Below are 12,883 nucleotides of genomic sequence, written 5' to 3' on the forward strand. Positions count from 1 at the left end.
AATCACACTCCTCTCCTTTGGAAACACACACACACAGACAATCAAACCTTTCTTCACATGAATTAAGACAGACAGGTAGATTGTCAGAAAGGGATTAAAAAAGAGAGAGAGAGAGAGAGAGGAGGAGAAATGAAGGTTCCTTTACATTGTGGGTTCTCTGAAAAGAGGGTTGGATGACTGGGGAGGCGAGTGACTGTTAATGGGAAGAAATGAACGCGCTTGACTGGTGGATGTGACAGGAAGAGACTGTTCTTAACAAGGCGTCAGAGTCAGTCAGAGTTACAGATCCATCACTTCTCAGAGGCTGAGAGAAGGAGGAGGGGGAGACATTTAAGGATATTCAGAGAGGGAGAGAGTCTGTGAAGGGTAGAGAAGAAGAGGGAGACGGTAAGGGGAAAGAGGGATTTGAGTGTGGCTGACAGCACTGCATTTAATTTGGGCTGCCAGATCCTTTTTCATTTGACTCCCTCTCAACCAGCTTAGAGGCTGCTGAGGACTTGGAGGCGAAGGTTTGCCAGGATGTCTCAGATTAGCACTGATGTGCCACGTCACACTTTAAGCCGGCCTGTAATTCATGTTCAACAGGGGGATACTCACACATTACACTGTGCTGTGCAGGACGTGATTAATTGACTCACACTCTAATATTGGGTGTAATTTGCCCATCCTCTGATGTGAAACTGACTTTATGCTAGACTTACTGTATGATGCCGTCCCAGGGTTGTTATAATGGAGTCTTGACTCAGAGCTGGGTAATTTTCTAAAGTGAGGATTGGAACTCAAGGATGGAGGGAATAGCTTCAGGTAGTTTTTCTGCTTGCTTTCATGTAGTTTGATATTTATTTGAAAGAGCCAAATAGTTTTGAAGTGTCTTACTCAAGGATTTAGTGGAAAGTAAACCAACCATCATCATCTTAGCTACTGTTTAAGAAAATGCTCAAGAACCATGTGTATGAACAGATTTGCTCTTAAGTGGCCTGTATATGTGATTTTTTAGAGATTAGTGGGAACATTTGTGGCATTTACCAGTAAGGGTGGGCAAAATATTGATATATCAATATTGTGATGTGAGACTAAATATCTTTACAGCTGTGTTACAGTGAAGTGATGTAAATTGATGTTCTATTACTTTCCTATACCAACTCAGTCATAATATCCACATTACTGATGGCTATTTATTAAATAACTTGTTGTGTAAATATTTAGGGATGAAAGCACCAACTTTCCGTATGCAGGTTGCTGTCAGGGGCAACATCCTCCGATATACCAGAGAGTGTAACATCACTGACTGTATAGGCTAAAATTGTCCATGTCTTGCATCTCCATGACTGTCACATCACCTCTCATCTCTTATTTTTGAATGAATCTTGCTTAAAAACTTAGTTGAACAGGTAGCCTCATGGAGACGTTTAACAGCGTTAATTATGCAAAGGATCATATTTCATGAACATGCATTTCTTCATAACCAGGTGGCAAGTGATTCATGACGAGTGCAGTTAAGAGTTTGTTGAATCTGACTTGGCATAAAGTGGTAAAAAGTGAGAGAGGTTGGTCAGTGATCCAGATCATACTCTCTTTTGCACATTTTTTCATGTGGTAATACTTGATCCGCCTACTGTATTTTCTACTTCTGCTTCTGTTTTTCAGACTATGCTGTTGTTGGCCACAGTGGAGGAAGAGGACGGGGCGGAGGAGGGCAGGAGGGAGATGGCAGAGACCCTGCTAGCTGCCTTGACAGACAGACACCAGCAAAGACAGACATGGAGAGACAGGTAACACATTGTACCACCGACTTTGTTCCGTTCCATTGGACATACTTTTTTTTTTTTTTTTTTAATCCCGGTCAGACATGTGAGACAGGAAGAGTCTTACCAATCATCAACCCTGTCTCATACTGTAATCAAAACTGAATCATATCAACAACATACAGTACATATAAAAGTTTAACTGCGCAATTATGTGAGCTAGTCCTATTTACATGTCGGAAAAGCACAGTACTGTCAAATTATTGTTTTGAATGAAAGAAATTTAATGATAAAGCATGGCACACTTGACATAGCACTTCATGTCGACAGTTTCATTTACAGTACCAGTTGAAAATTTGGATCCACCTTCCCATTCACTTGAATGAGAAAGTGTGTCTAAACTTGAAATCATCATAGCATTAGCTGTGGTTATTAATTATGTCTGATCACATCAATAAACGGAATTATCAGGATCAATCATCCCAGTCCCACTTCCACTGGGAGTGGCATTGATGATGATTCCCTGTGAAGAGCTGATGTGAATTCCACAGATATGCAATGGTGTGGTCGGTGTTTGTTTGTGCTCTTTGGGCCTGGCAGTTATCACAGCTATCACAACGACACGTGTGTCTGGGATAAGCCCAGTCATTTCCTTCCTTCTTGATAAGGGCAGAGAGCGCAGGGATTAGAACACTGGCCATTCATTCAGATAAAGACGGGCCTCACACACACACACACAATTCTGTGTTATTTTAGCTGCTCCTTCTCTCAGTCACTCTCCCCCTCAACACTAGCAAGGACACACACAAACACTGGCATGTATAAACTAGATCTACGGTCACATATGTTTCCCTGCTTATTGTCTCTATCAACAGATTTGACCTCAGTGTCACACACACACACATGCACACATGCACACACAATACACACACACATTTTGGAGCAGACATGATCCAGAGACTAAAGAGAGCAAAAGTGCCAGGGGCAGAATCCACAGACTAGAAATTCCTCAAAGCAACATCTTTCCTTTTGAAAGATGTATGTTAACTTCCTGCAGTGTTGTGGCCCTCATCTTTCCATGGCGCCCCTCTGTTTTGAGTTGTCCCCTCTAGTTGACCCTTAGCTATGCCCCATCCAGATGAGCCTTGTAAACAAGCTGTTTCCACACACCTTTGCTTTGCTGCGTCAACGCCCACCGCCTCACAACTCTGATGTAGGGCCTGCTCTGATAGTACATTCCAGCTGCAGGTGCTGAAAGCTAGAAACCATCTTGCCACACCCACCGCCAGGCTAACATCAGCACTGTCCCCCCCCAAACCATCCCGATTCGCCCACCACACACAATGCAATGTTACCACCTTTTCACCATGTCTCTCCCTATATGTAGCTCAGCCCACCCTAAGATCCTGACAAGCAGTATCACAGACCAGGACAGGAAATGCTCAGTCCTTGTCAGTGGGGCAGACAGACGTTTACTCTATCAGCAGTGAAAGACTGATTAGATTAGTTTTGGAGGAGGGCAAACGTCCCACACAATATGTTTGAACTCCAGCTGCTCCTGATATCTCTTCTCCCCTTTACACACATTAAATGCCTGTCCCTAACCCCCCCATCGCCCCCACTTACAAAAAAGCCAGGGGGTCATCCTGTCAAGTGGCTGTCAACAGATAGCATTTACACAAAACTAAACACATGGCTAGGTGCAATGTTAAGTGAGACGTGCTGGTTCTGATTAGAGCTTCGCAGCTCATGAGTTCTTTGTGTGGGAAGAAAAGATTAGTATTTTTTATTCATTCTGGAGAGGTAAAGTCACATAGAAAGCAGATTGTGTTCACTTCAGTCAGATGTATCCAAACCCTCATTTATTTTCATAAAAGCACTCACCAAAATAGGACGTTTGAAATTAATTTGCTGATTCATTTTGCTTCTTTTTTTATATCGGGCATCCTAATTAGGTTTCCACACAATATGCAACAGGCAGGCTTTTATCATAATACTGCCTTTTGTTTCCATGGTTTCCATTCAGCACATAAGGATGGAAAAAAAAGCATGATTGATGACTCTTGCTAGAGGCACATAAACATAAACAACCAGCACTGATTGATTAAGTTTCTCGCTGACTTTTGTTTCTTAAACACCAGTTAAAGCAGCGCTCTGTGCACTGAAACGTGGACCTGCTAGCTGCCATTTTCTGCCTCTGGGGCATTTTTAGTACTAGCAAGAAGGAAAGAAAGAGAAATTGGACCCGGTGACCAGTGGTTCTTCACAAGTGACTTATAGGCACTCAGAGTGAGTGATGCCTCGGCTCACCCTGCTTGCAGAAGCAGTCCATTCATTCACTCTGAGCCAACAAAGTTATGAGATCTTTTTTATTCTTATGAGCTTTTCTGGTAACTGGGTTTCCTGATGCACATGGTGAATTCTTTGATAGATGCTGCCCTCCGTGTCCCTTCGGTAAATGCCCCGTGAGTACCCTGGAAATAGATGGATTATTATGTGGGTGGGTGACTGTACCGTAGCAGAGCAGTTGAGTATGCCACACAGGAAGTACAGACTGAAGAGCAAGGCGCAATCTCCTGGGAGCAGGCCTATTAGGATTGGAAATGGCATATCCCAGTGGCACCAGAACAATAGAGATTCAAAACACTACGTACTGGAATTATTATGTTTTGAAAATGCATAGATCTTGTTTCACATCTGTGCAAATACAGGTAAATAAGCACTCACTGCTTGACAAACACTGGAAGCACATACACAAAAAATCCAACAATCTTCCATAGTTTCATTCTGAAAAGTGCTATATTTTAACTTATGGTGCTTACAGTAGTTACTTGGTGTGATGCTATCTTGACTGTATGCTTTATAGTAAGGCTATCTCTGACCTGGTGCTGACCTTCCAGAGCCTAGAGGTCACTTCTCTGACCAACAGAAAAACAAAACAAAAAAAGCTTTGTCACACCCGGCGAGCAAACACTGAAGGGAACAGCTGCGAGTTTTGTACTGACCATGCAAACTGCTGTAGGCTTTGTAAGGTCATTATATGATAATGAAAATCATTACAGAATTACATGGGGGTTTAGGACATGAGAGCAGCGGGGAGGGGAGGGGAGGGCCACATTGGGTTTGATAAATGGACTGTGAAGGTGCCCATCTGGCCCTCTCTATGGCTTTTTCTTCCTGCTCTTTTATCCACTCTCGTCCTTTACTAGCCCTCTTTCATTCCCCTCTTCTGTTCTCCAGCGGGCCAGTGTAAAAGCGAGCAGGCCCGTAGTGAAAGATTAACAGAGTGCAAACCCAACTCACCTCCGTGCCGGAGAAAAGAGGAGCGGAGACAGACGGGAGTGTTTATGATCCAAGTAGGGTTTGTGCCTGACTTGGCAAACCCTATCCTCCCATCTCTCAGTGTGGGCCGGTAGGAGAGTAGGCAGCAAATGACCTTTGGCATCGGAAAACAGTGGGACAACTCAGGATGTGTGAATCAAGACATTGCTGTAGTTCGGAGGCTCTTAAATGTCCATTGTTTAATAGGCCTGGGTAATACATAACAAGGCTGATAATACATCATATGCAATCATATTAATTGAGACATTGTACATGATATTGGACTGCACAATTAATCTTGACTTATAAAACAGCTTTTTTCTCTTTCTTCTTTCAAGGATGACAACTTGTAAGGTATATTATGAGTACTAATGCAAGTGTTTACCATAGCTAAATGTATATATCCATGAGAGAGCATATAGACATTTGTTTTTGTTGTGTTATTTTTAAGAAATGATAAAAAATGTTACATAAATATTAAAAAGCTAATCGCCTAAATTCACCTAAAAACGGCAGCCATTCCAATTTTTAAATTAATTACAGTTGAATAGCTTGCATGCAGTTGAACCAAACTGTACGAGTTAGGGTGTCACCGTAATAGCTGTGCACTCTGTGGCGTAGTACATCTGTTTGCCTGTGTTTATTACTTCTCTCTAACTTGTTGAGAGTTAGTGAGGTCTTTATCCAGAGACAAAGGCAACATCAGCTGACATGGCTAAAGGACAGAGAAGGAGGTCCACGTGTTCACAGCTGCACTCATCACTCAGCTGTCCAGCTTGACCCATGACCCGTAGGGCCGTCTCCCAGTCTCCATCGGCTTTATGTTTCCTGCCATTGTCATTCTCTCTTGTCCTCACCTGGACAGGGCGCTGCTACACAAAAGGCCCAGTCTGTCATCAAAACTAAGGGTCACCGGGGGCCAGCAGGGGCCAGAGAGCCGAAGTTGAAGCTGTGCCCGGTCGAGGATGACCCCACTAGTGTTGTCAGCTACCAGTTGCACCCCTGTGGAGATGCATAGAGACACAGAAAAAGGAAGAGAGAGACCTTCGTAGGCTGGCACTTCATTCCAGAAGTGGTGACATTTCTTTTGTGTTATCCTTGACAGACCCCGCCCCCATTCCTGAACAGGGGCGGAGCAAGGACTTCGGAGACAATGGAGGTCCCCTGTCCCAGATGGGAGTTGGAAAGATTGTCAGTGTCGTGTCCACAATAAAGATGGACAGACCACATCCTTGTCTAATGTGGCCAATGACCTCCTTAAGCCTTAAAAATGGAGGGGCTACACTGCAGGGATTGCTATCATGCCACAGACAACTCACTCATTTTATACTCTCAAGGGGTTGCTGAGCACAGGGTCCCATAGACCTCTAGCAAAGCTGTCATCTGTCCAGCTTTAATTGCACAAATGATTGAGAGGGGTTTCTGAAATTTTAAAATGGAAGCAACGTGTCATTCTTTGACTTTCCTTCACTGTCTGGAATCTGACTGGCTATCACGTGTAAGAGATCGGGAAGCAGCGATGGTGGGGTAGAGTTAAGAGAAGGTTGTATCAAGCTGTTAATAAGGTTTAATTAGCAAGGGTAGGGGTGGCGTTTGGGTTGGCATCATAAACCAGTGTTCTGGTTGGCAGCAGGTTGGTCCGGGCATGTTGTCAACCAGGCCTGTGCGATGTAAGTTGCAACCCGAGGTGACAGGTTAATCAGATCTTCCAGACTGCAGCCCCACATTTGCCTCTACATCACCCCCCACAACAGTGGTCCTGTTTTGCAAGAGGAACAGACAGGGCTAGCTCAGTCTGTTTTCCTCGGCACGAGTCGCCAGCCAAAGGTTTAGCTGACTGTGCCCTTGTTTCTCTGTTTTTTTCGCCGCACTGGTGGGCAAACACCTGTGTGTGGTGGGTGGAACTCTCATCCCACAACCATGTTCTATATCTTTGTTGTTTGTGTGTCTCTCTGTGTGTGCCATCTTCGTCTGCTGTCATCTGCATCCCTGTGTTTACTCGGTTTAGGGCACTGCAGGAGAAAACAAATAAGGACATATCATCTGTCTCTTTCATCACCGGCCCGGCCTGTAATTAACGCAAGCGCAGTGGTTAGCCTAAGATTCTGTCGTCTTTATCTAAAACATGTCTGTGTGGTCCCTGTGACGGGTTACATGCGTGCAGCGAAATCAACTGTGGCCCGCATGTTTGTGAGGTGTGTGCTTGTGTGTGCTTGATTGTAAATTATGAATTCTTCTCTCATGCAGCCGCCCCTGTTTAGCAATCAGTCAGTTATGCATGACATGTCCTGACCTCAGCAGAACCTCACAGCTGCTGTTGCCGTAGCAATTGTCCTCCCATCCTAGTTAGCTCCCAGGCTGGAAAGTACATCAGAGAGCGTCTTATTCTTGCAGGAATGCGCTTTGAACAAGATGACTGATGATGCTACTCCTTTACTTTCCACTTACTGTACAAACAAGTTCAAGCCGTGTAAATATGCACTTACCTCTATCTTGCCTGCTTCTCAAGCAAGTCAGTAATTAGCCGTTAAGCTACATGCTTTCTCTCGTTCTGTGGTTAGGCGAGTGGATGGAAGACTTGCAACTTTCAGGAATCCGTGTCACTCTCTCACTCTCTTTGTTCGGTTTTCCCCGCTTCTCCTTGACTGAGTCACAACTGAGTTAAATTGCGTACAATTTTTAATGGAAACAGTCATTTCATAATTATCCATTTCACGGCTAGAGCTTGGCAATGCAGTGTGGTACAGAAAGGGAGAAGGAGAGAGTTAAAAATGTCATTAAAAGTCCCGCAGACATTTAAACACACTTGTTGCAGATACAGTTACCCGTTAAACGCTGCCTTTTTTTTTTTAATATGGAAACAAGATTTGTGTTTGGGAAAGACAATGTGGTGAGGAGAGGGGGAGAAGGGAATGGGTTGGGGCCTGTTTTACTGGTAGTCAGGAAAACCAGGACATTCTTTCTGGTCAAAGCCATTATCCCAGAGAGCTGATAGAGCATGATTGGGTGAGGATGTGTGGCAGGCATGAGAAACAAATGACAAGAACATGGCATTATGGGTTGTTGGAGGGTGTGCTCTCAAAATACACTGTCATTACAGCTTATCTCATCTCAATCCTGTTTGTTATTGGTCGGATGGCAATTTGCCTTAAAACATCAAATTGAAACCAGTTTAGGATCGTAATACTGAAATATTGAATATGTGAAAAAATGTTTGTGTGGTAAGTGAGCTAAATAGCATGAATAGAACTTTGACCACAGTAAACATACAAACTGCATATCGGATGTTCACAGTGTTTTGATTTGAGGCACTTCCTGTGGTTCGGGGGTGTTTTTGCTGTTAAGTATATAGATATCACAGACATAACTGCGGTATTGTCCAGTATGTGATGTACACACACACACACACACACACACACACACACACACACACACACACACACACACACACACACACACACACACACACACACACACACACATTAGATATGCACACCACATGTTCATTCCCTCTCTATTTTCTCCACCCCATCTACCACAACCACCCCTCCTGGGCTGCCCCCCATCTTCACCCCTCCCACCTGATATACACACATCTTTCTCCCCTCCTCTGTTAATTATAACCTACGCCGCTGGAACACTTCATTTCATAGCAAGCATATTGTCTCTTCAAGGCTGGCAGGCAGGTCATAAATTATCCTGAAGGTGAGGATGGAAGTTGGAGGAGATAGTTATGAAAATTTCATCTGTCTGCCGTAGCGGCCGCAGCTGCTCCTGTCACCAGCCGTGTGCTGGAGAAATTACACCGGGTCAGCGTGTGTGCGCCTGTGTGTGTGCGTTTGTGCTCTGGTTTAATGCATATGGGTATGTACGTGAACTCATGTGAACAGTAACAGTGCGCACGTATATACAGCACTCACGCATGCACATCTTTGTGTATCTTCCTGTGTCTCTGTGTATTTGTGTATGTGTGTCCGTCTGTGTGTGTGTGTGTGTGTGTCGTCGGGCCAATGTGTACAGCGGGTTGGCCAGGTAAGACCTGCCTGTCAGTGTGTGGAACATCTCTGGCGTCCCTGTCACCTCAGGGCCCCCAGCTCTGCCCCGAAGCAGGGAGACTGGGAGGGGGGGACAAGCTCACAGGGCGGTCCCCAAGCTGTCTCTGTTCATTACCGCCACAGAGATGGGACGTGGCCGGCAGGTGGCCAGACCTTTAGTCCCTACCTACTGTGATCATCTGCTCCTCCACTCTGTGCGTGTCTGTGTGGGTGGGTGGGTGTGTAAAAGTGTTTGAGTATGAAAAAGAGTCAGAGGAGGCCTATAACTGATGTATTCAAGCAAGGAAGTGCATATTTTATGTTTGACCTATGAATATGCATTTGTGTTTGTGACAGATTATTGCATGGAAACAATGTGCCTGTGAGTGCACATCTCTAAATGATTATGCCTACATATTTACAAATGTACAGAAATTCTGCTTTTGGAAAAACTGGATTGCTGCTGTGGCAGCTCTTCTCGACAGACAGCCACTCCAAGTGGCAATTAGTAAGAAAAGGAAAACACAGTAAAACTCCCCCCTTGCCTCCTCCTATGTCAATCTGCAGTTTCCTGCAAAAATTCTATTAGGGGCAAAGTCCATAGCTGTTAATTACAATTCTAACTAGCTTGCCTCCTGACAAATGGATGGTTTCAGCAGCGATGTTGGATAAAAGGGATATCAGCGATTTCACTTCCCCGTACAAAGGCTGCCTCTGAAATGGGTCATCAATCCCATAGTGATAAATGTCTGGTGGAGTAATGACTCTCTTATCGGCGCCGGATTACTGCAGATATTTGTAATTAGTGTAGCCACACAAGTCCCCGACAGATGTTTTTGAGGCGGCACAATATTGAAGCCATGGTTTAGTGCTAAATGGGAACTTTCTGGAAAGAATAGAGATATTTAAAGCTATTGTGCTGCATCAGACATAGGTGAATCAGGAGAGCTGAGTTGCTGTTTTGTCAGTGGGAAGACATGTATGTGTTCTGCTGCACACACAAACGTATGGAGCCACCTGTACACACGCACGCAAGCTCATGACCCAATAGCTAAATACACAGCCTGAGGTCCATCCTTTAGATATTGAGCTCAGCGGTCACATGACTGTGAGAGCCAGGGGGGGCTCCTCTTCTCCTCCTGTTCCTCCTCCTCCTCCTCCTCCCCCAGCCCTAGAGGTAGCCACTGCTACGCCAGGGGGAGTGAACGATTCACTTTTAAATTCCATTTCTCCTGTTTTGGGCTGAGATTCACCAGCCGCCCTTAAGTTTTTTTCTTCTTCTTCCTCCTCTGCCAGCTCTCATGAAATCACAATGTGATGTATTCAGCCTGAGGTGTAGCTCTATTCACAATGCAGTTTGACACTATGAAGCCCTGCTCCCCGATGTTTTCACAACGCATCTGTACAGACGGACAGCTGACAAGTCTGTACCAATAATACAATTGTCCTGGATGTACCTGACAGCTACTTTGACTATAACTGTTTAGTATACATTTACTAAGAGACACCTGTTTTGGCCGGATTTCTCTCTCCCTCCATATGTGTATATATCTTTATATATAAATATACAGTGTGTGATTGCAGAGAGAACTCGTGCCAATGAACCCTTTGTGTCTAGATTTCAGGTTGGTTGAGGGCTATGTTCTGTTGCCAAAATATACACCCACCAACCCACCGTCCGACACACCCACCTACCTACAGTATACACACATACACAGCCTGCCCGCCACTGACAGACGTGTAAGCAGATGCAGCCAGAACTGGTAATGGCAGGTGATTATAAGTGGCACACGTGCCAAACTAATTAAACCCCTGGGTTGACAGCAGCATTTGGTAGCAATGGCATTCTGGCATGCTGGCATTAGAATAATTGTAGCAGCAGCACATTTCACCTGCGAGACTGCAGCTAACAACGTCATTTATTTTACAGCAGGCTGCACCGGATGTTGCTACAGAGGCTCGAGTTAGCTTGCTTTAGGTTTGACATGTATGGTAACCTCTGGCACAGATGGGACAGCTTTTCTCCGTCTGATTGAGCCAGTCTATCGGACAATGTTGTTCCAATATGTTCATGTAGTTATAAAGTGCAAAAATGGTTCATCAAGTAAACTTAAATTCAGTCTTCAAATCTAAAGCTTTTTCTTTTTCAAAGTCATGAAAAATGCGGTAAAAAAAAAGTACAGATGTGAGTTCATCCACTCAACTAATTGAGTGGAAAACAATTAAACTGGCAATGATCAATATACATATTTGCTCTATTTTTGTTCTTTGGAATGCGCCTGGTTCGACACACACAAACATCCCTCAGAGTCCACCGAGTTCCTTAATTTGTATCATATTGTATTTTCCCTTCTCATTCAGTTTTCATTCTTCTTTTCCACAAACAAATTAGACAAATCTTACCAGATGATGTACAGAAGAGTTGATATTAAAATAGAAAAATATAAGACATAAGAAACAACTTTAATTTAAAATAACCCAGGGTTCAAAAAAACATGTGGCTACAAACCAAATAACAGACGCTTCATGACAGCTCAGAGCTCTTATATACCAGCTGGTACATTTACTGCCTCAATCAGCTGATTGTCAAAAGGGGGATGTATACACTCAGTGTTCCAACAATAACTCATCAACACAACTCCAGTCATTTATAATGAATATATCTCAACACCCAATATTTAATTATATCTATGCATAATTAATCAATTGTACGCCCCTTTTCTAGTATTTCAATGCTGTACTTACAGTACACTCATATAAATGAATAACTAAATATATACACAAAACTGTATACATTATTATCCAATAATAAATTAAGTTTACAGAGCTAGGTGGACAAAAAAGGAAAACTACTTTAAAAAAGTCTGTTCCTGTGTTAATGAAAATCAAGCAGTTGAATCATGTCTAAACTACTGAGTTCAAAGAAGTGATTTGAAGGAGGACAGGGATTTATCCAGCTTGATATCTTTAGGCAGGTGCACCCAGCTCTGCATGTCTCCCACTCAGAACAAACTGCAGCAGGCAGGCAGGAAGGAGACAAGGACAGGAGGACGAGTCTCTTGGTTGGTTCAGTTCTCAGGTCATCACTTCTCCAGCTGGTGGGCTGGAGCTGTGAATCCTCTTCACAGAGGTCAGAGCTAAGCCAGGAGGCCATAAACTGCATTGGGAGGCCCACCTGCACGCATTCTGTGCATCTCCCCACGTACACCTCACACACACACACACACACACCTGGTGTGTTGAGTAAGAATTCTGACATACCTGCTGTTCTGTGGAAACTAGTCTGTCTGTAACTGCCTTGACTGATTCATGTGATTGCCTTGCGCTATACAGCAGGTGTGACTAGGCCAGGTGCACATTGCGCTGGCGTGTGCAATCAAGGTGAGAGGTATATCCGATACTGTATCTGTTAGTGAAGAAGTTGGGTTATGCAAGGTATGTAAGGTCATTGTCAGATTTATGTGATGTGGCCTGGCATGTCATACGCTGTCATGTATTTCCCAACCGAGATCCTAGACAGCCATTTTCTAGTATTTCCTTGCAGTAAATCACACCGGTGACAAATTGGATGTAATCAGCTCCGACATATTTTCCCTATAGGTTGCACTGTCTTGTCCACTCGCACATAATTGCTTCCTTGCTTTACAGCATATATATCACTTGCTGAAACATCACTTACACTTTTCAGGTTTTATTGCACATGCAAAGACTGTGTTCACTCTAGATAGTTACTGTGTTAAGTTGGTTGTAGACGAAGTGAAAAATCAGCTCTTTGAAGGCACA

The 12,883-nt window shown here is 43.9% G+C and overlaps 1 protein-coding gene across 1 annotated transcript in view; it reads left to right on the forward strand.

Annotated features, from left to right (window-relative positions):
- The window catches only part of fto (FTO alpha-ketoglutarate dependent dioxygenase), a 120,053-nt gene that overhangs the window by 53,489 nt on the left and 53,681 nt on the right, over positions 1 to 12,883 (forward strand). Inside the window, exon 8 of the mRNA XM_062420271.1 lies at positions 1,648 to 1,772. Within this exon, the coding sequence (XP_062276255.1) occupies positions 1,648 to 1,772 (125 nt within the window). The remainder of the gene's footprint in view (positions 1 to 1,647; positions 1,773 to 12,883) is intronic.

Source organism: Scomber scombrus, chromosome 1, assembly GCF_963691925.1.
Source record: "Scomber scombrus chromosome 1, fScoSco1.1, whole genome shotgun sequence".
NCBI lineage: Eukaryota > Metazoa > Chordata > Actinopteri > Scombriformes > Scombridae > Scomber > Scomber scombrus.